The sequence below is a fragment of the Diachasmimorpha longicaudata genome, chromosome 1, assembly GCF_034640455.1.
Source record: "Diachasmimorpha longicaudata isolate KC_UGA_2023 chromosome 1, iyDiaLong2, whole genome shotgun sequence".
Lineage (NCBI taxonomy): Eukaryota > Metazoa > Arthropoda > Insecta > Hymenoptera > Braconidae > Diachasmimorpha > Diachasmimorpha longicaudata.
Genome location: NC_087225.1, coordinates 13,778,500 through 13,801,660, shown reverse-complemented (window position 1 = coordinate 13,801,660; position 23,161 = coordinate 13,778,500). Strand labels below are relative to the sequence as shown.

Sequence of the window (23,161 nt, the reverse complement as noted above, 5' to 3'; positions counted from 1 at the left end):
ATAAAATTTTCAATGAAAACATGACTGACTACTTTTTATTACCCAATTTATTTTATTAATACTTCAATTGTTGGCGTTTCACGAGCAATAAGCAGTCCTCGCAGTAGTTGACCACTTAAAATACCTATTAAATATCAATTAAGGGCGTTTACGTCCTTTGAAATAACTACTAAAACTAACGCATCATTTTTAATGTTCTGAATTTACCGAAGGTTTCAAACTATCACCTTCTTCCCTGGGTATTCATTATAGATATGATATATTTTTAGAAATTAGTTTGTTCGACCTTCTGACACATGTCAAATCGGAATACAGGGGAAGATAACAGGCCAGTGGATAATGAGGAATGATGTGTCAGAAATTCTACTCAAATACTTCTCAAGAATTCAGCAAAATTTGAGGTGGAGTCCCTCCTGCCTATTTATCCAATGAGATTTCACCTATTTCTGTCACAAAGCGAATCTAAATGATATTGTGTAATTTGTCCCGTCAGTTTCTTAAATATTAATGTTTTATAAACGATTGGAATCCAATGATGCAAACATCCAGTAAACGCCTATTATGGAAGTTATTGTTCTTTAACTTTATCATTAAAAATGATTCATCAATTTCTGATTCGCTGAAAAAAAAATGGCCCAGATGTATAATTATCATTTTCTTTGCTGTGGATTATTATTTCTTAATGGCGAAAGAAAATAAAATTTCTATTTAAATCCAATCGACGGTCGTAAATTAATAAGAAAAGTCTGGCATTGAAAGAATGTTGTTTTATAATAAAAATGGTTTTGTTAAATGAATTATCACATTAAATGAAATTCATGATAGTGAGAATTAGAAAATATTGGAATTATCGGAGCTGATCAGAATGAAACTGTAATATTCCTTTTACACGCGTTTGTAGGGGTTTCCTTTGTCACCATGTGCTAGGCAAGGGCCTGTTGTTCTTATATTTGGGTCCGTATGGGACACAGGCCTCACAGGCATATAAATATCTTGACCGCGGGAGACTCCTGAAAAATAAAAACTGTGGAATGTGCTACGTAGCAAATGAATAGAAAAATTGATCAATTTTTCTTGATTCCCTGAAAATTTTGGTTGAAATGTTCATTTAGCTCCGAAAATAGGTTCCCATGATATGACTAAGACCCCTTTGAAAATCAATCAACTCATCCCTCGTGTGACGCATACCCCAACGAATATGTGTGTTAACAGAGGGGTTTCGTCTGAGCGAGGGTCAAATAGACGAAATTTTTCTACCAAATAATCCATGGTTTTTACATTTTTTATATAATTAATTTTACGAACGAGTCTGTAGAAAGTCTGAAGGATAAAAAACCGAAAAAATGTAAAAAATTTTAGATGCATAAATCATGGGGAAATAAATACGACGTTTTGTTAAAACCCTGATAATGGTCTTAAATTAATCATCTTACCTAAGACATTAATTTGTCATTCATGAAAAAGAAATGGCCCAGCGTTTTAAAATCCCATTTTCTCCAGTTTTATTTACATCCAATAAAAAATATTTCACTTTAAAAAAATAAAGATTCCGAACTTTCTATACAATTAATTATATTAAAATTTTTTAATTTATTTTTATGTGGATTCTCTATAGAAGCCCCGGGCTCCAATCTTACGTGTTCTGCTCCAATTTGTTAATGAGAGTATGAAAGGATTCAAAGGAAATAATTTATGGACGAATAAACATTCAATAATTTTTTAAGAGCAGTCAATCTTTGTCGACTCAATTATTTAAACCAACTCATTAATTTTAAATTCGTGGAGGGGAAGTGACCTCGTGTTATAAATTCTCCTTTCCTTCCTCGTGAATTGTTAACTCTTTTTCATTGACATCATAAAAATTTAGATTATTTAAATAAATTGCAACTTCCATGCGATAAAATTTTGAAAAGCGGGTGGAGCTGAAAAATGCCTTAAAATATTGATTTATGGGCGGAAAATATTTGGTACCTGAGTAAACCCCCATTTAAAACCCATCAAACATTCCCATTTAAATACTTCATTTTAAAAGCCCCCAAATTCTGAACTCACTGCTGGTGTTTCTACTCGAAAAATCAAAATACCTCATTAAAATAATTGCATCAATTAAAAGCCATATATCTGTAATGACTTGACTAAGTGTGAAAAATATTGATCTATCAATGGAAAACCTTTGACATGACTAAACCCCATTTAAAATCAATCAACCAATTCCAAGTGTGACGTATACCTCAGCAAATATGTGCATTAACAGAACGGTCTGTCTGAGAGACGGTTAGTTATACTAGTTTTCCCTGCAAACGTTCAACTACACTATAGCTATCTCTCAGTTATGACGCTACCACGATGTTATAGCACACCACGGTTTTAATGCGTACAGTTTGAGCCGGCATTTGGAGAATCCAGCCAGCGAACGGCTCGACCAATCCGCGCAACGTTCACGTTTTATGCCCATATATGGCAAGAGCCGGTGAGACAAGCCGGTCGTGGTGGGGATGTACCCGAGCCCCGGACGAGTCCATTCCCGAGATATTGAATATAGGGGGAGACAGGAGGAATTGAAAAAACTAATTTTTTCCTCGATTATTACGTATTGATGAATAATCGATGAATGGAATTTTCAATCGCCCTTCAGTGCTGATTTTTTCCGGTTTTTTTGCGCACTCCAAAGAGGAGAAAATTCTTTCAATTTTCCATGTTAACCGGATTTTGACTCCAACCTAACACCCCTCCAAGGACGCGTCCACGTAGACGCCGGCGATTTCCCTCGACAGTGTTGCCTGCAACTTGCGTCCGTCTCTTCGAGTCTCGAGTCTCGTCCTGTCGAAGCCACTGTCCCCGGTCACAGTTGTACCTCAGGAACACGCCGCTCGTGCAAGCCAAATAAATCCTCCATTTTTTATCTTCTAAATAGGTGAGTCTCATCAATCGTATCATTAATACAGTGAATTACTGTGAATCCTTCTGGAGTTACTGCATTCCTCTCCGTACACAAGGAGATAATTTACTCTCTCGAGCCGGTTATCCGCCATTGGAGCACAGGGCGTTGCTCTCCTCGTGGCCGATATCACGGAATTTCGGAATATTACTCGGGCCAATTAATCTCCGGGGGGCTTTGGGTGTCATTTTTTTGGTTAATTCGTACACTTTAACGGAACACGTCGACAGGTTGTTGCCGGCGACAAGTGGCCGCTTCATCGTGGACTTTTTTTTTTTCATGACGTTTACCGCATTCTATTATTAGAGTCCGTCAGTTTCCTCTGGGGGGAGTTGTTCGGCGAGAAATCCCCGGAATGTCTTATCAACATCCTTTTCCTCGGGAAGAGATTACTTTTTTTCCCCACCCGAGATTTCATTTTATCGTCTTTCGTGAATTTTTTTGTCTCTTCGTTTGGAGAAAACGAACGCAAAAAGGCATAAAACGGTTGGGATGAATGAAAGTGAATGTGGGGGTGAATTTTAAATAAATAAATAAATGTTGATTACTCACATTATTGCAGTAGCCGGTCGAGTCTCAGGGGGTAGCTCGACACCGGAGGGAGAGGACTAGGGGGGAGGGATGGAGGAGAAAATAGTCTAGTATCGTGATATCAGAAAAATTGATAGTGAGGCAGTTGAGGAGAAATGGGGGATTTTCCCCTCTTCGGCGAGTCAACTGCCTTATATGGTAAAGAAAGCCGGGATTGGACGAGGGTGGCCTTCCCTTATTGGCTGGTGGGGCACGTGGTGGGGGGTCTTGTAGCATTGCTCATCCTTTGGTATAATACACCGGTCGACCATTGAAACGAGTACATTTTGGATTTTTGTGGTGTGCAGTCAACACTACTTCTGAGACTGAATTTTGTATAATTCGGAGTGACATTTCGAATTAACATTTTTGTATTTAACTTTTTTACGTATTTTTAACAATGTAAGTTGGATTTTTTTACTGGTTTTACGGTGAAGTTTTAGTTCTGTGGGGATTATCTCTGTGGAGGATTTTATTTTTTGGAGTTGGGCCTTTTGTTCTGTGATTTTTCGAATGCTTTTAAGAACAGTTGGGGTTTCAAGAGATTTGCGGTTTTTTTTTATGAGTTTCAACGTTAATGACTCCGATGTGGCGTGCGTGATGCCGGGGTTGGGCGGGGCTGGGTGCGGTTCACTACGCGCTACCTGTCCTCGGTATTCACTTGTGTTCGTGAGGAACTGGATGTCTACTGGTTATTTTACGATTGTCACTTGTCATGGTGTCATTAAAGAGGCATTTGGACCTTTTTCGAAGAGTAGATCGGGTGATACGGGGGATTTTCTGGCCATGGCTCTGGGGAAGCCAGCGGCCATCTTGAACGCTGCACGGCGTCACGTGGCAGTTTTTTTTCTATCAAATTCGAATGGAGCGTTCGGAGTAGATTTTGTTACGAGTGCGGAAAATAATCTTTTACCTAGTGGGGGGCTTGTAGCTCGAACCCAGGACGAGTGATGAAATCCCCGCAATAGAAAGACACTTAGCTCGAAGATTAAAGGGTTTTTTCAAGGCAGAGGGTGGAGAAAAGACAGTCAGACCCTTGGCGTACCGAAAAAGTCCATTTTTCGGAGACCGCGATGAACTGCAGTCTAGACAATAGGCTGATAAGTTGAAAGTCCTTATGAAATCATGGGAAATATATTAGAAACTTCATTGCGAAAGACTTGCACGGAAATTTTCTAACTCTGCTCCACTTTTTCAAGGAGAAAATACAAAAATGTTGGGGAAAAAAAATTGAACATTGATGGGTTAATGTTTCGAGAAATACGCGAACACAGTAATTCCTGTTGACGCTGACACTTGAGGTTTTCATGGAATGTTGATGACTCATTCAATTTTCAATGACATCAGATCATTTTTGTTATGTCAACTACATTTTATCTTTTCTGTGTAGACTGAGGCCATACGATAAATTGCTTCGATTATGAAAATAAGGGGCTTCATTTTGTAAACGTCACACTCACTAATTTTAGATATAGAATATTTGACAATTTTTAATCATAAAATTGGCTAGAAGAGCTGCGAAAGTTTTCCGTAGAAGTTCACCTCGATAGAAGGGATTTAACACAATAGAATAATTTCTCCCAATGTATCATAAATACAAGAAGTTAGTAAATAAATTACCGTCTAACTAATCGGTGATTTTTAATTGTTGCAGATAAAAATCAACCAAAATGTGTGACGAAGAAGTAGCCGCCCTCGTAGTAGACAATGGATCCGGTATGTGCAAAGCTGGTTTCGCCGGTGATGACGCCCCTCGTGCGGTATTCCCCTCGATTGTAGGACGACCCCGTCACCAAGGTGTGATGGTGGGTATGGGCCAGAAGGACTCGTACGTAGGTGACGAGGCCCAGTCAAAGCGTGGTATTCTTACTCTGAAATATCCAATTGAGCATGGAATAGTCACCAACTGGGACGATATGGAGAAGATCTGGCACCACACCTTCTACAACGAGCTCCGAGTTGCCCCTGAGGAGCACCCAGTCCTCTTGACTGAGGCCCCACTCAATCCAAAGGCCAATCGTGAGAAGATGACGCAGATTATGTTCGAAACATTCAACACACCAGCGATGTATGTCGCCATTCAGGCTGTACTCTCACTGTACGCCTCAGGTCGTACCACTGGTATTGTTCTGGACTCGGGTGATGGTGTTTCTCACACTGTTCCCATCTACGAGGGTTATGCCCTACCCCACGCCATTCTTCGTCTCGATCTTGCTGGTCGTGACTTGACTGACTACCTCATGAAGATCCTCACCGAGCGTGGCTACTCCTTCACAACCACTGCTGAACGTGAAATTGTTCGTGATATCAAGGAGAAACTCTGCTATGTTGCCCTTGACTTTGAACAGGAAATGGCAACCGCTGCATCATCCTCAAGCCTCGAGAAGAGCTATGAACTTCCTGATGGACAGGTCAACATTTACTTTGATTCTTTTTATTTTATTCCGCCCATCAGATGTCGGGGAGTCGTTGCACTCGAGAATTAAGATATAGAATTTGATTGGAGAACGACTGGGAAAATTCTGTTGGAGAATTTCGTAATGTCCAATAGAACGATCATTTTAGAATTCGTTGACATAAATTCTCCAGTTTTCCTCTTCACTTTTCTTCATTGAAAACATTTGAAAAATGTAATCCAATGAATTTCTACAGTACGATTTCTTTGTTGATAGAAAAAATCACAGATAATAGAATTCTCTTAGAATTTTAGTAAAAAAATTGAATAGAATTGTCCCAACAAAAATATGTCTCGGCCATCATGAAAAGTCCTGAATTTAACATTTTGGTTTTCTTTCATCAACAGGTCATTACCATTGGAAACGAACGATTCCGTTGCCCAGAAGCCCTCTTCCAGCCATCCTTCCTGGGTATGGAGGCCTGCGGTATCCACGAAACAACGTACAACTCAATCATGAAGTGCGACGTTGATATTCGTAAGGATCTCTACGCCAACACTGTACTCTCTGGTGGTACCACCATGTACCCCGGAATCGCCGACAGAATGCAGAAGGAAATCACTGCCCTAGCCCCATCCACCATGAAGATCAAGATAATCGCACCACCGGAGAGGAAATACTCCGTATGGATTGGTGGCTCTATTCTCGCATCTCTCTCAACATTCCAGCAGATGTGGATCTCCAAGCAGGAGTACGACGAGTCTGGCCCCTCAATTGTCCACAGAAAGTGCTTCTAAGCTGTTTAACAAGACACTGCACCCGAACATCATCCCCTTGTCCCCTCTTCCCTTCCCATTCGCAGTCATTCCGTTGGTCTTTTATTATTTTATTTTATTTTATTCTAGTTCTTTTTTTGGATCCCAATAAATGCACTTTGGGATCGCTCCATTGTCATCATTCATAAATCCCCTTTTTACACGAATTTTTCCTACTCTTCCCCATTCCCAACAATTGAAAACCTTCGGATACGTTCCATGAAATCACGGAATGATAAACCAGTGCGATCGTTGATTCTATTTTACTTTATCAATAGTTGCACTGGTTTATGAACAACTGTCATCATTCCGTGGTAATCGTGTAAACAATTGCATTCCGTAATCATTCAAGGATATCTAATCATTTAAGAGAGACACGTGTTCCTCGCGTTCGAGGGAATTATCGAGCGACAGGGCCTCATGACTTATATTTTTTCCAAATGTCTTATTACCGTAATTTTTTTAGTCTCCTCAGTACTTTTCATACATATTAAATATACATTAGTATTATCAATGATAATCATTAAAAAAAAAAATTCACGTTACGGGGAGACGACACGAGAGTCATTTGATAAATTTAATGGAAAATGTGTGAGGAATGTCCGAGGGAAGTCTACGTAAATTACTCGCTCAAACCATTATTACATTATTATTATTTTTTCGAATACATAATAAAAATATGTGAGACAGAATTAAGCATTAAAGACACGGTTTCGATACCCCGCAAAGCGTAGCCAAAGTATTATAATTTATTCCCATTGTATTGTGCAAATCCATTCATAACACAATTGAGATACTCCAGACTTTATGGGATAATAAAAGTAATAATAAAAATCTGATGAAATTGGTATATATGGATATATACTTATCTGTAAGGCTGAGCAACGACGAGATGGCTATTGGTTTGATCCTTGTATGAGCGTATGCATTTCCTTGTCGTCCCTTTATTTCGCTCGAATTGTCTTTATTCGAACAATCGAATAGTGCTAAATGTAGTTTATGGTTCATGTGCACGATTAATGAAGTCGAGGAATTCCAAAACATTTTGTACCGTCTCTAGATGAAAATGATAAATACAATGTCAGTAATCCTAAGACTTGTGGTAAACCTATGATAATTATTGTAAGAATTAGGTTTATACTTTCCAATTCAATAAAATTATTTTCAACGACTATTGAAATCCAGTGCTTTGTTAATTATTTATTGAGTAGCAGCATAATTGATACTGAAAAAACATCTTTGGTGTGTCAGTGGGGGCGCCACTGAGGTCTTCTCGGTGAGCATTGGCTAGGGATGAAAAAAATTGGATTGATTTTATACTCTGATGGTAATCGATGTCCAAGTTTAGGTGAAGGTGGGGGCGCCACGTAGGTCTGTTGTGATTGGATGGAGATATGACAATGTGAACTTCCACAACAATAAACACTTGTGCATGAGTGTCAAAGGGTAAATAATCTCTCTGGGTGATAAATAATGCTTGCGAAGAATTCGGTGATTATTTCAATTATCAGTTGTTTCAGTCCACTCCCTGAAGGATTAAATCATCCAGTGGGGTTTTTTCCATTGTTGGGCAATGTGGTGTTGACTGGATAATTTCAACAGCCATTGTGGCATAGATGATGTATTTTTGTTGAAATTTACGGAATTGGGAATTGTTAACAATCCAGATTGAGTAACAATTTGCACAAAATGCCAGAACGAACAACCCCGGATCAGTACTCCACGTGGGTGTGTATTATTTATTATTCACCCATTATCGGACATAACCTGGGAATGTAAACAAAGGAAGTGTCATCTGTCATTGCATTGTGTCGATTCAGGTGGGACTTATTTACGTGTTCAATCTGATTGTTGGAACTGGTGCACTAACACTGCCAGCAGCTTTCAATCGAGCAGGATGGGCCCTCGGACTGTGTGTGATCCTTATTCTAGCCTTTATCAGGTAATGACTCGATCCCTCTTAAATTTTCCGTTTGGAGATTTTTTCTTCAATTGAGAAATGAGTGGTATAGGATTTTTTCAAGTAATTTAATTGTTTATGATATCGCAATTGCAGTTTCGTGACTGTAACATTCGTCATCGAGACAATGGCATCTGCGAATGCCATTCTGACATGGCAGAGGATACAAGATAGGAAAAAAGTAAGTAGCATAGGGTAAAGAGGTGGACGATTAAGGAAACTTTGAACTCCAGTAGAAGATTGTGAATTTAGAAAATGAATGAGGAACAAAAAGGTTTTATTAGGAGGGACAATGCGACTTTAAATCGAACCTCTCGATTATCTAGGTTTCTGGTGAGTCCGGCCTCTCCCATTCTGATTCTGAGGACACCCCCCTAGTCTCTCCAGTTGCCAATTCACCAGACCGTGCATCCACATCCTGCAGGTACTACATGATCAATGAGAAGATAGAAATGGGAGAGATGGCATCCATATTCTTCAACAAGCTGGGCACCACTCTGTTTTACATTTGTCTGGCTGTCTATTTGTACGGAGATCTGAGCATTTATGGAGCTGCTATTGGCAAATCAATGGCCGACGTGGCCTGCACGTATCAGCCTGCCAATCTGACGTGCAACGACACCATTCCTGATGACGTTCTCTGCTGGGAAGGCTCCACTGTGAATCGGCTGGTTGCCTATAGAATCTTTTTGACAATCTTCATCATAGCTCTGGGTCCATTCGTCTTCTTCAATGTCCAGAAGACGAAGTATCTTCAGGTCATGACGTCGATGATGCGGTGGATGGCCTTTGCGATCATGATTACATATGCTGCCAGAACTTTAATTATTTCTGGACCGCAAAATTCACCCCCAGCTGTTAACATATTGGGTAAGAAAATTATTTTTATTGCTAGATATGTTACTCTATTGGTAAATGCCCACCAGATTTTTCGATAGTAACTTTATTGAGCGAAATATTTTTTTTAACATTTTTCCTCAATCTAGACTTGGACTTGGATTATTCCACTCAGGACCCGATTGGTTCAACCGGGCATTAAATTTCTCCGTAATAGATTTTTAAATGAAAGCAGATTCTACTGATATTCCTCTGTCAACGATTTATCATCAATATTTGTGTATATTTTTGAATTAAAAAAAATACAAGAACAAAATGGAATGGTACCGTAATGAACAAGATCATAATGATCCTGATTTTCTCAGGTACTCCTGGACTCTTTGGTGCCTGCGTCTACTCATTCATGTGTCATCACTCTCTGCCCGCACTGGTCGCCCCGATCTCAAACAAATCCACCCTAAAACGTTCCCTCGTCCTGGACTACGTTCTCATTGCCTCGTTCTACCTTCTCCTGGCATTAACCGGTGCATTTGCCTTCAGACACATAGACGACCTGTACACCCTGGACTTTGGCCCGCGTGGGTCTGGAGACTGCACCACCAGTACCAACATCTTCGTGGTAATAACAGAATATTTCCTAGCTCTATTTCCTGTCTTCACTCTATCCACTAGCTTTCCTATTATAGCTATTACTCTGAGAAATAACTTGCAGTCGTTGTTTCTCAATAAAGACAATACGTACAATTTTTGCTTGAGGAAAGTAACATTCCCCATTCTGGCTGTTGTCCCACCTTATGTCATTGCAATGACAACCAAAGACTTATCGATATTGGTGAGCATAACTGGATCATATGCCGGGGCTGGTATTCAGTATCTGATACCCGCCTTCCTGGTTTATTATGCTAGAAAAAAGACTAATGATGTTATAGGACTGGGAGTGACGAATACATTCGCCAGTCCTTTCTCCAGTCACTACTGGCTCTCTTTCGTTGTTCTTTGGGCATTTGCCTGCATGATCATTGTTTCAGTTAATCTTTACGAAATTCAGTCGGTTTCATGACATAGAAGTATTATGTCACATTTTTTATAAGAATATTTTTCTGTCATCATTATGGTTTTCTCGAATGAATGTATAAATTTTCATTTAGAATGTATAAACATTTAGAATGTATAAATTTTCTACACAAAATATTTTCTAACCGAAATTTCAATTCTGATTAATGCATTAAAAAGTGCCAGAATTTTTTTATACAAAACGTGACGTATAACCGTTATGTCACATTTTTATAAACTATTTTGCTGATAGTACTCTCTACTTTGTTCTCTCCATTGTCAGGAGATGCAACTTTTAGACATAGGTAAACATTTGCAGGATTTGAATCTCTTCTGTGTCTGACAATAGATACACTAATTACGGAATTAAGAAGTTGATTGAGAAATAGTTGCATACATTAGTGAAAGCAAACGTGTGTCTGAGATACGTATAGTGTTTCTTGTAAAAGTCTGAACAAAAGTGTGTGAAGGAATTTAATAGAAATCCCTAGGTAATTCGTGAGACACTTTTATTAGAGTGTTAATAGTTTATGGTCGATTTTATTGGAATAATCTGTTAAAAATATTCATCTCATTGAGATGTTTTTTATTCAAGTTTTTGTGGCATATTTTTCATTGAGGATTTTGATAGAATTGACCAAAAATGAAGCAAATTGTCTTTTATTAAATGTTGTCATTCATTATAAGTGTGCATTAAAAAATTGTGATTCATAGTTGAAGACAAATAATAGATGTTGATATTTTTTCATCATAAAAAGTCTTCAAGAAAGTGTCAAATGTTGATGTTAGTGTGTATGAAAATAAAACAATATAATGTTGAAGGATATGAATATTCAATTCTACTGAAACCATCAAAGATCAAATCCTTAAAATCATTTGCTTCCTGGGACTGACATCAACGAGTTAATGAGGCAGTAGTACTTTCCAATTGTTTTATTTGCAATAATTCAATAATATACATTTTATCTCTTTATTTTCCATTGACTTCATTCATCAATCGTACAATATACATTTTTCTTAGTTTCACGATTAAACAACAAGAACACAAGATGATACATAAAAACACACTGAAAAAGACTTTGATATTTGGTGATGAAAGAGACATATAATGGACGATTCATCAATGATTTTTTCGGTGACCAGGCACATGCATAAATTCTCCTCATTACTGTTATTGCTCTTTGATTTAATTCTACTCGCAGACAAATGCACACTCTCGTCGAGCGATATTCTGTTTAAAATTTTAGCTTGATCAATATTTTTGTTGGAAAATAAAATCTCGTTATTCACGTTCTTTAACAAAATTTCAAATAGAAGAAATGAATGACTCATTAACTCCAAGTAAATGATAATGTTAAAAAATTAGTTCTATTTATTTTTTAATTATCATTACATTTTTAAATAATAGAATCAGTATTTGGATCGAGGAATCGTTTTGCAGAAGTAAAAAAAAAACATTCATTTGAGTGAAACGAAGCATTTCTCTGAGTGATGTTCTCAATAAATTCGCCTGTAGCAGGAAGGTTACAGGATTATTTATAATCTTTCATGCACTCTTGCCAGAAACTTGAACACGTCACATTGATAACAGTGGATCCATCATGAAGTGATCTATCAGCGTGCGGAGATGAGTACAAATAAAAAAAATCTCAAAAATCTAGCGCTTTCTCATAAAAAAACGCAAGATATTTTTATGATTTTTTTTCATGCGTGTGATTCATGATAAAAGCGGTATCAATGCTTCTCACCATAGATTAGGAATGAATTCGTAATTATATCGGAAAATTAATTTCAGTAACTCAAATATTTGATTACTGCATTCACCGTCCATCTCCATTGATATTTTGACCATCGACGATAGTCTTGAGCCTCCACATTATTGAGATTGTTGTTCAATATGGCGAATTCACTGAGCATTTTAAAATTTGTGCTTCAATTACGGGCACTTTTATAATATTAACTTTTTGGTCTTTGGTTTTCCGGTCAGTCTTACCTTGCGGTTGAATAATTCTCCTTGGGGGAGGCACGGTTTAATTAAAAAATGATTGGATAACCGAAGCGAGGGGTGCTTGCGTCAATGAATGATGAAGTGAAAGAAGATTCTTCCATTACTCGCTACATATCAATAACAAAATTTCCTTTGCACGAGGTAATGGAATGGAGGTGAAACAAATAATCTAGATTTTTTTAGAACAATTAAAACTCAGATTCACAGGGATCAATACACGTGTGACGAGATAACAGGCAAAACTAGCATTTTATCCAAAGAATTCTGCTGGCAATTGATTAGAATGAGGAGAAATTTTATGTACTTTATAATTTTGTTTGTCCCAAAACCAACAGAATTGTTAGAATAAATTACTAGGGTCTTCCAGCGAATGATAGGTGTCACAACTTTACATCACGTTCCACAAAATTTCGCAGATAAAAAATCACGAAAAAAAATCAGTCGCAATATCAGTAAAAAAATGTCACGAAATATTTTTTGATATTTCATTTGGATAGTTTGGTCAATTATAGTCCCTCGTGAATCTTTTTTTTGTGATATTATCCCATACTTTTATATCCGCGATTTTTTCGTGAATTAAAATCGTGACACCAAATGATGGCATCCATGGATCGACTGTAAACGGCACTTGAATAACTTTAATACTTTTTTTTTTAAATTTCTACCTTAATACTTGAGGCCCTGATACTTCTCCAAAAAAGGACAGCCGACAGCCTCATGATCGAGACATTCAATAACAGGATTGTGACTGCTGTCCCACATGCCAGGCCCACACTGACGGCATAATCCAGCAACAGTGCAGGGCAAGCGATCGAGCTGTCTAAACTGGTACAATAAACCCCTCGCTTTCCTCAGGATGACGTTACCATCCATGTACATAGCGAGTGAACTGAAGTGCAGAAGCATCTCATCAGTCCTGAGGTCCTGGGCGATAACATCGTCTGCGTAGATGCACATGATAGCCAAGCAGAGGAACAAGTGAAAGTAGTCGGTCAGGTAGTTGACCCAGCAGGCCTCCCACATGACGAGAGCTGTCTCCGTTGGAAATTCTCTCTTGAGGCACAGTAGGATCCATCGGTGGCAGAATAAAAGTTCTAGGGCATCGGTGTGCCTCTCGAGGTGAGCGTAGAAATCTGGGACCATGAGTTTTATCAATTCTCTGAGGTAACACAAATTCTTGTCCATATCTGTGTCGGTCGGGGTGCAGACCGCCACCGAGCGCTGCATCAGACCAGCGAAGCACCAGAAGGCATCGGTTTCTGAGTTCAATTCTGCCAGGAGGGGGGCCAAGAGGTCTGACATTCCTTGGGTGTAGCCTAAGTGAGCGTTATAGACAGCGTAATTCAGCAGAATGTTCCTGGAATCAATAAGTTTTGTTTTTAAATTTCGCATGTGGAACTTGTAATTTTTTTAAGTCTCGGACATCACTTTTTCGTTTCTGGTATTAACCAGAATCTCCAAAATTGGAGAATTAGATTGCCATACTCACTTCATCACACGAATATTAGGATTATCCTCGCCGGCGTAGTACGGGTTAGCCCGGTCGGTCCTGACGACATCCTTCTCCACGATGCAAACGACATTTCTCCAGAAATGCTCCGCCTCCTCAGGATTCATAGAGCCCCTGCGTCGCTCGATCTCCTCATACTCCTGTCTCCTAATCGCGTCGATTTGTTCCCGATCGTCGTAAGTGCTCTGATAGGAATAGCAGTGGAGCAAGAAAGGCCAGACTATTTTGCGCAACGCGGGCTCTAAGCCACCGAAAAAGATGCCCTTCCGGAGGGCCAGATCGTCCTCCACCTGGCCCCTCTCATTTAGCAAATCTTTCCACGCTAATGAGGTGATCATGGGCACTTGACCCTCCTCTGGGTGCAGTTCATCTCGAGCCACTTCTGGTCTGCATACCATGAAATGTCTGGAACCGTTGAGGATTCATTTTTTCATCACTTTTTCTTTCAATTATCAGTCAGAAAAAAAACAATTTCAATGCGCATAATAAAGTATAGAACAATTAAGGATTTGAGCCCAAAAAACCTCTGACATCCACTCACCTATAGGGAAGACTACCCTCAGTATCAGGAGCCTCCTCCGGCCTCGGGTAGAGCAGCTGATGCCACTGATGGAGAGTGCTCGCGAGTCTATCGAGCCCCCCATGATGAAAATGCAGAATCTTGTACTGGCTCTCCCTGCTCGCGACGACCAGTTGTCCACAGGTGCACCCCGGATCCGCGAAGAACAGCCTCAATGACCTCATCTGGGCGAGATCTACCGAGAATCTTCGACAAGCGTGAGCCCTTCTGACAGTGACCGGCGAAGCCGTTGCACTCTCCGGAAAGGTCAGATTATGCTGAAGAGCGAGTAATTCTGGGGATCTCATCCACGTGGGGAAGTCATGGTCGTTGGAACTGTTCAGGGATAAATTGCAGGAGGTCAGCGACACACTTCTGCTCTTCATTGAGGCCAAATGAGCGTAAGTGCCACTGTCCAGTGATGCCGAGTCAATAGACTCAGATCTCAATCGACTCAGGATAATCCCCTCATCCTCGTGATTTTTAATTTCGTCCCTCAAGCTTTCACTCGTCACTTTCTGCTCAGAACTACCTAACTTGGGGCCTTGGAGGCTTTCTACACACCCCCCGGAGCATATCCTCTCGCAGTCCTTGCAGTCAACAGGCTCTTTCACCTCTAGGCAAACGTCCAGCTTCTCAGAATTCCCCTCTTCCTCGGCGATCTTTCCGTGCAGAGCAGTTCCTTCCGATGACAGACTGCGTTTGGGGGTGAGATTTTCCAATGTCGTGGGGTGTTTCCTCAAGGTGCTGTTGGGAATCCAAGAGAGGTGGAGGCTCGGCATCTCGGTGCACTCTCCGATTCGGCAGGTGATGGTGAGGTATCCTGGATGATGTACCACGTCGCAATGCTGCCTCATCGGTGGGTGCACACAGACGTTGTTCTTGCAGAAGAGGGCTTCACCGTCTTGGTAGAGGATCTTTCGGTCTTGGGTGCTCTCACCCAGGATGTAGTTGCTCGCCTTTCGCAGGAGATTCGGCAACGGCATTTTGGTGAGGATAATTAATCAACTGATCAGTGATCTATCATTCAGGTGCTTTCACAAGTGGGTGCAATTTCGAACATTTTTCTTATTTATTAATTGTTGATGTAAATTTATTTCATCTTGGATATCTAAAAATTTAGGGAATCAATTTCACGGTCACAGTATTGTTAATTAATTGTCCGTTAATGGATGAATTATTATTTTATTTCGTTAAATGTCTTCGTGGTACTCTTAATTTGTCTTGTTCGTGGTTCAATAATGAGTCGTTTCCTTCTGAATATTAGAAAATGTTTTGTGCGAAAGATTCAGGTTCAAACATTACTCAACAAATTAATTATCCATTAAATTTTTCAGATGTCATTCTCAGGTCTCTCTGTGCAAATTTTTGATAATATATTGTTCATTGCTCAATGATGAGTTCTTTCATCCTGGATATTAAAAAAAAATATGCGAAAGCATTGGGGTACACGTTCCGCCTCAAATTAATCATCAATGAAATTCTCCAAATGTCACCCTTGGATGATTACTCCCCACTTCACTCGACTATTTGACAATGAGAGCCCCACATTCTCACGTTGCTGAATTATTCTCATATTATCTATCAGCAGTATTAACATATGTTTCGTTATCGCTGAGTAACTGGCCTCATTACATGTGTGGAAACTGAACTCACAGCCAGTAGCCCCTCACTTCAGTAGTAAAATCGTCTTTCAAACTTTGTAAATGTTTATTTTTCACTGTTTGTTGGGCTTTTATTAACAATTATCGTTGACGTCACTGTTCATCCCATCATCACCACGAACGAGTCTCTCAATTATCCATATTTTTTCAGAGGAATAAAATAAAAACGTGAATGGGAGAAAATGATTTGTCTATTAATGACTTCAGTGTGAATAAATAATTTCACCGCACTGTGATGTATCGCACGATCACAACAAATTCATCAACGAAAACTCAGTGCACGATGCGCACTGCACAGCGTACAACTCGGTTGTGCCCTTTTCCCTCTCAGGATCAATATTTCCATTGGGTAGCCGACAGTCCTACTATCCAAACCACTTACATTTTTTACTTCCGACAGGTTTTCAGCTTATCAAAGTAGTTGTTTGAAGATAATACGAATATTGTGCCGCTGTATGCAAATGCGTAATCATTAGCTATATTTTTTATTCATGAATATGTGCGATGACATGTGGAGAGGCGTCTCCATGGTGAAGTGTCAAATCATGCTGACGTAACTATCAAATGAAAATATAATGGCAGTTAGATGATACTCCATTGTTCGTATTTTTGTATCACATTTTTTATTCATTAATAAATAAACGAAGGACGAGTCGTGATTTTTTATTAATCAGGCTTATGGCGAAGAGCCGAATAATGCTGACACAAGTGTAAAAATTAACTAATAATTTCTGGACTGAAATTAACAGATATTTTATAACAAATCGTCTTTTTAAAGATTTTTTATGCATGAACTCTCAGTATTTTTTTTTTATCAAGAAAATCAAGAAATAAAATTCCTAAATTCATCGACACTTTTCTTTCTCTCAGGTATCTTCGAAAAAACTTTAGAAAAAAATTCACTGAATTATTGAATACATGTACTCACATAAACAAACTCTTGACATGGACTGTGATGACTTCCAATTGAATTCACAGAAATTCTCTTCATAGAAGAGAACAAAAGATGTAGTGAAGCTGATCTATTCTCCAACTATCGTATCAATTCTTCCTATTCAAGCTAGTCATCTAGCAAAAAAACTTCTTGAAATGAAGGCCCTAATTTCTAAAACAGTCTTTCTAAAATCAAAGATCTAAAGCTTCATCATGACTAAACATAATCCGATGGTTCTGATCCATAGCTAGGCCGGCCTTAGGTCCTCGATTAAGGTACGTGAGATTAGCATAAGCATTGAACACAAAGTCTTCCTTAAGATACCCATTAATGAGCAGATGTCCAATAATAGCTTCCCCAGCTTCCCTCGAGAACTTGGGAACAGGAATATTGGAGACTCTGTAAGCAACAGCGCCCTTGTTATACCAAGCATCCATGAGCTTGATCAACGTGAGATTAGTCTCGCTCTTGAGAGCCTTCTCGATTATCTGATTGAGTTGTCGGCAGTACGAGCTGATATCCGTCTCCTTTCTCTTCTTGGGTCTTCTGCAGTGATCGCACATCTCAGCGCAGTCCTCCTGCTTCCAATTCTCTTCGAAATGTTTGGCTATGAGGCTCCTCCGACATGTATCAGGGTCCAGACAGTACGCCAGGACTTTGTAGAGATTCTGTAGTCCAACTTTATCACCAATGACCATTGTGCTGAGTCTGAATATATCAGCGAGACGATAGAGAACAATGCAAGCGGCCTTTTTACCGTCCCTCCCAGCACGACCACTTTCTTGATAGAAATTCTCCATTGATTTGGACACACAGTGGTGAATAACAAATCTCACATCTGGCTTGTCTATTCCAAGGCCAAAGGCAATTGTTGCAACAACTGCTTGGTATTCACCTGTTATCCATCTCTGGTAGATCTTCGATCGCACTTCTGGCTCGAGCATTGCGTGATAGCAGCCGAGTTTCAGGCCTTTGTCACGCAAATCCGATGTCAATTGCTCGGCGTCTTTTATCGTTGTTGTGTAAATTATGCCGGACATGTCGGCAAAACGGGTTTTTAGAAGGTTCGCTATCATCGAGAGGCAGACTTCTTTGTCCGCTGGCTTTCGCCGAACCTCGTAGAAGAGGTTGGGACGGTTGAAGGAGGCACGGAGGACGAGACAGCCTTGGATGTCCAGCATCTTTTGCACGTCGTTTATTATTTTTGCTGGGGCTGTCGCTGTAAGGCCGAGGATCGGGACACCTGGGGATGAACATTGATTTGGATGACAGAAATTCAGAATGAACTAAACATTTCTATTATGATGGTTTGTTTTTAATTAAATTTTTGAATTTGAATGCTGTACATACCTGGAAACATGTCTTTGAAGCACCCCAAGAACTGGTAATCCGGTCTGAAATCGTGTCCCCACGTGCTGCAGCAGTGGATCTCATCAATGGCAAACAAATCAAGTCTCTTCATATTGAACGCTTTCTGTAATTTTGCCATGAATCTCTTGGACTTCTTCATGTACTCCGGGGTGATGTAAATCAGCTTCAAGCCGTCATCCTTCCCCTCGAGAGCATCCATGATAGCCTTCGTCACGGTCTTGTCTGACTTGGGGTTCATCATCCCCGCTTTGACATTTCTCTTCTCCAGACCATTCAGTTGATCCTCCATGAGAGCCACCAGGGGTGATATCACGATCGTCACCCCCTTGCCGATCACCGCTGGCAGCTGATAGCACAGACTCTTGCCACCACCAGTCGGCATTACCAATATAGTGTCCTCTCCGGATAAGATCGCGTTGATGGCGGCCTTCTGGAGCTCCCGAAACTTTTTTATTCTGAATACTTTGAGTAGGGTGTCTTGTAGATCCTTGGACCAAGGAAAATCGTCACTTTCCCAGTCTTTTTTCGATACTGTCAGGCTCTTCTTCAAAAATGCATCATCTTGCAGTTTTCTCTTACGCTGGGACAATGCGTTTTTGCGCTCGTTCAGTTTCCCAATCTCTCCTTGAATCTGGTTCAACTCAAAGTCAATCGCTGCTATTTCATCTTCTTCAGTGGCTATAGAATAAGAAAAAAGAAAGCAAAAAATGTTTGATTTTTTAAAAATTCTTCTGGCTTTTTTGTCGATCGTTTTTTATAAAAAAAAAACTCATAGCAGGAATGCACGTAAAATGTAATGATAAATATTAGAAAAAAAATTCAGAAAATAAGAAATATTGTCGACATTTACTTAATTTATTGTTAGCCTTCACCAGAGGATTGGACTATGTCATTCATACCTTCATATACAATTTCGACAGCGTCCATGATGTTCAGTAATTTAACATTGGATCTGCTGAAGGAGTAATTAGCTGTTTCCACTGATCTTCCTCGATTTCCCTTTTATTATGCAAATCACGATGTTGTTTACCCTATTTACTATAGACACATACACATAGGGGAGTTTTAACATGAATGGGAAGTCAGCTGATTCATCGGCTACCAACTTCACTCGTCAAAACCACTTGTCGATTGCATCTAGGTTATGTGAAAGGAAAAAAACTCCCTTGATTAGTAGTTTGTTGTCCAATTTTCTTGCTGACCGTGAGTTTCCTTGGAGAATCGTCCATAGAGAACAAATAATAAATTTCTACAGATCATAGAAGACAAACTTTGGTGCACATGTTTGTCAATTCTGCACTCAGTCGGTGTTCACTTTGGCTCGAGAAACAGGTGACCTCTGCATATTTTAGAGGTATTTGCACTCATTTCAATGATTCCGCCGGAATCATCAACAGCTCTTGATGATTTCTTGAGAATGTTTGTTGGTTTTGTCTATTTGCTTTCAAGCAAGCAGCATCGCGGCCAACGGATTCGGCGGAATGCACAGCTTAAAAACTGTGGTCCAGGGTCAGTCCATGTCGGTGCATATTCTACCGGCACTGCAGGACAATTTCATGTACTTGGTGAGTAAAGTAGTGCATCAACTTTACGTCAAAGGACAATTCCATTGAGGATTCAAGGTCACGTGAACATTCCAGAATTTGTCCAACGTAAAATTTCATGTCTGACTATAATTCACTCATTCCCCTGAATTTTGTCGTCAATCCAGATTGTTGATGATAGCACTAAAGAAGCAGCTGTGGTGGACCCAGTGAACTCAACTCTGGTCGCAAGTACAGTTGAAGAAAATAAATTCAACTTGACGAAAATTCTGACGACTCACCACCATTGGGATCATGCGGGGGGTAATGAGAGTATGTCGAAGAAATTCAAAGACATTCAGATATATGGTGGGGACAATAGAGTCGAGGCTGTTAATAAAATCGTGGCTCATGGGGATAGTTTCAATATTGGGAGCTTGAAGGTTCAGTGTCTGGGAACACCCTGTCATACTACTGGGCACATTTGTTATCTCGTCAGTGGAGAGGACGACGATCCACCCTCTGTCTTCACTGGTAAAAATCCTTTGGGAGTTGTGAAGCCTCGTGCTCTACTTTAATTTTTCTATTCGGTGTGGAAAATCAATTTTAATGTTTTCCTCAGGTGATACATTGTTTGCGGGGGGCTGTGGAAGATTCTTTGAGGGGACTGCAGCGCAGATGTGTAGAGCACTCGGTGACGTGCTTGGATCACTCCCAGACAAAACTGTATGTTTCTTGACTGATTTCAATTTCTTTTATAGGAATTGTTATGCTTCAATGCGTTTTCTTTTATTTTAACGTGAAATCGCTTTTCTATAAATAGTTACTGACGGCTGCATTCTCTAGCTTGTTTATTTAAGAAAATTTCTTTCGAAATGAATAATAAATTTAAGAATGAGAAAATGTGACCTTTGTAGCTTTAAACATTTTTCATTTTTTCTTGATAAAAACAAATGTGTAGAAAGAAATTGCGACGAATTGTAGAATTCGTAGTATGCGTGTACTTCTGAGTATAATTTTTGTTAGTATAATACAATATGGATAATAAATCCGATGTTACATGCAGAAAGTCTTCTGCGGCCACGAATACACCTGCCAAAATCTGAAGTTTGGATTGTCAGTGGAACCATCGAATGAAAACATAAAAAATAAACTGGAATGGGCGACGACACAACGTAAGAACCAAGCGCCAACAGTCCCTAGTACGATTGAAGACGAGAAGAAGACCAATCCATTCATGAGGGTTCACGAGGCATCTATCATGGAGCACACAGCAACTACTGATCCTGTGGATACTATGGCCTCTTTGCGAAAGGAGAAAGACAATTTCTAATGCATCCGCGTCAATTAAATAGTAAGGAATTATTGTTAATAGTGCAATAGCACGAGTAACTTTTATGCTTCCGTTTAAATGATTTCTTTTAAATAAATAACCATTTTTCGGAAATTATGAATATTTATTACACCGATTGTGGGACATTCTTAAGTTATGTGCAGGGGAATTTGACTAGTTGTGTCTTCACTCTTTTTATTATAAATCTGCATTTCAGCAACGTATTTCTCCTTTGATCGTTCGTACATATCGTAGTAAACCTGAAAAATAATTCAATGGTTGATTAATTTTTTAAATGTCTTTTTAAAAAGAAATTGAGACAATATCTGTTACGAGCCCTATCGATTTATTCTCCCCATGATAATTGAATAGCACATAATTCGTCTCTCGGCGTTTATGCAAAAAAACAAACAAATCTAATAAACCGGAGAAAAAAATTAATTGCATAGGTCCATACAATCTCCATTTTGATGAATGATGTAGTGATGAAAAAATTGTTGAATAAACAAATGTAAAAACCTTTTTATCTTCGGAACTCAAGGACTTCCAAGTGGTCGCGAGTTGTCTTGTGAGCTCTTGCTTACTGGGTTCTGGCTCTCCAGCGAGCCTCTCCATCACCCTGGGCCTCTGCTCCTGGCAGAATTGAAAGAACGGATTTGCTGGACGTTTCGGAGCATTGGGATCTGTTTTTCCTCCTTTCCGTTTGGCTCCTTTCTTCGGTTTCTCTTCCTTCACTGTTTGCGATGGTTTCTGTGGCTTCTCTGATTTTACTGTTGCTTGAAACACACTGTTCTCCTCGGAAACGCCCATTGGGGCCTCTCTCCAACGATCTCCATGTTGATCAAGCCGATCAATCAGAAATCTGTCGAGAATCATTATTTTTCCAGAAATCTGTAGAGAATCATTATTTTTCCAACTAATGGAAAATATCCACTTTATCTCACTTTTTCAAAGATAAGATCGAATTTATCCCGTTCATCCACATCTTTTAAGAGTTCAACACAGGAGAATGGAAATTCATTATTTTTCAATTATTAATATCTTTGGATTAAACGATGCGATTTACATAGCCAGCATCTTCTTTTAAAGATTAAAAAAGTACCTTCACAATGAGAAAATAATATAGAAATGTCACTCTCCCAATCCCGAGCTACTCATCATTGTGGACAATCCATTCTACTTCATGTAACATATGATAACCTATAACAACTTACTTTTTCTCCTTTCTGGTGCGTTTCAGTAGCTTCCTCACGGTCTGAATGCGATACACGAGTCGTTCATTGTCCTGTTGACAGATCACTAATTCAGAATAATGTTCAACGCGAGGAAAAATCCTTCAACTTTGATTATTTACCTGTTGTAAGAGTTCACATCTGTCGAGCAGGAGCTGATACTTTCGTTTATAAATGTCGTACTCGTCGATATCCCCTTCGTACTCTGATTCGTCCAGCATTCCGATGCTTTTAGATGGTTAATATTGACTTTTTATTAAATATTTAATTGATATTTGCAGCTTTTTCACCGACTCCAAACGTCAATCGTGTGTTATTTTGATTGCACGAGACCGTTCTTGTGAGTGTCGATAAGGTAGTAAACTTCTTTTTCTACATTATTTGAATGAGCTTTATGTTAAAAAAAAAACACTTCCCTAACATTTTTCTAATATAAAAATTCTTTGCATCTGTTTGAA

General features: G+C 39.4%; 5 protein-coding genes across 9 annotated transcripts; 2 read left to right on the top strand and 3 right to left on the bottom strand.

The window, feature by feature from the left end:
- Positions 1-5,178: 5,178 nt before the first annotated feature.
- LOC135162679 (actin-5C) lies at positions 5,179-6,869 on the top strand. Its single transcript, XM_064121417.1, has 2 exons — positions 5,179-5,919; positions 6,312-6,869. The coding sequence occupies exons 1-2, from the start codon at positions 5,179-5,181 to the stop codon at positions 6,699-6,701; spliced, it is 1,131 nt and encodes a 376-aa protein (XP_063977487.1). The 3' UTR covers positions 6,702-6,869.
- A 1,224-nt stretch (positions 6,870-8,093) lies between these two features.
- On the top strand, positions 8,094-21,585 carry LOC135162655 (hydroxyacylglutathione hydrolase, mitochondrial-like). Of its 5 annotated transcripts, XM_064121391.1 has the most exons (8): positions 8,140-8,447; positions 8,540-8,661; positions 8,776-8,860; positions 9,006-9,549; positions 20,065-20,180; positions 20,327-20,672; positions 20,761-20,864; positions 21,205-21,585. In XM_064121391.1, the coding sequence occupies exons 1-8, from the start codon at positions 8,409-8,411 to the stop codon at positions 21,469-21,471; spliced, it is 1,623 nt and encodes a 540-aa protein (XP_063977461.1). In that variant the 5' UTR covers positions 8,140-8,408; the 3' UTR covers positions 21,472-21,585. The 5 variants fall into 5 exon arrangements, with proteins under 5 accessions (XP_063977433.1, XP_063977442.1, XP_063977424.1 ...); XM_064121363.1 differs by lacking the exons at positions 20,065-20,180; positions 20,327-20,672; positions 20,761-20,864; positions 21,205-21,585 and adding an exon at positions 9,882-11,393 and having other exon boundaries at positions 8,094-8,165; positions 8,231-8,447; XM_064121372.1 differs by lacking the exons at positions 20,065-20,180; positions 20,327-20,672; positions 20,761-20,864; positions 21,205-21,585 and adding an exon at positions 9,882-11,393 and having other exon boundaries at positions 8,097-8,165; positions 8,240-8,447.
- LOC135162628 (TBC1 domain family member 16) lies at positions 11,488-16,847 on the bottom strand. Its single transcript, XM_064121282.1, has 3 exons — positions 14,629-16,847; positions 14,067-14,492; positions 11,488-13,934 (listed from the first exon to the last, which is right to left on the bottom strand). The coding sequence occupies exons 1-3, from the start codon at positions 15,630-15,632 to the stop codon at positions 13,244-13,246; spliced, it is 2,121 nt and encodes a 706-aa protein (XP_063977352.1). The 5' UTR covers positions 15,633-16,847; the 3' UTR covers positions 11,488-13,243.
- On the bottom strand, positions 16,905-19,655 carry LOC135162646 (ATP-dependent DNA helicase Q1-like). The gene is made up of 3 exons (XM_064121303.1): positions 19,515-19,655; positions 18,595-19,293; positions 16,905-18,487 (listed from the first exon to the last, which is right to left on the bottom strand). The coding sequence occupies exons 1-3, from the start codon at positions 19,540-19,542 to the stop codon at positions 17,436-17,438; spliced, it is 1,779 nt and encodes a 592-aa protein (XP_063977373.1). The 5' UTR covers positions 19,543-19,655; the 3' UTR covers positions 16,905-17,435.
- On the bottom strand, positions 21,575-23,062 carry LOC135162724 (uncharacterized). The gene is made up of 4 exons (XM_064121493.1): positions 22,826-23,062; positions 22,686-22,756; positions 21,991-22,333; positions 21,575-21,731 (listed from the first exon to the last, which is right to left on the bottom strand). The coding sequence occupies exons 1-4, from the start codon at positions 22,922-22,924 to the stop codon at positions 21,621-21,623; spliced, it is 624 nt and encodes a 207-aa protein (XP_063977563.1). The 5' UTR covers positions 22,925-23,062; the 3' UTR covers positions 21,575-21,620.
- Between the last annotated feature and the right edge of the window lie 99 nt (positions 23,063-23,161).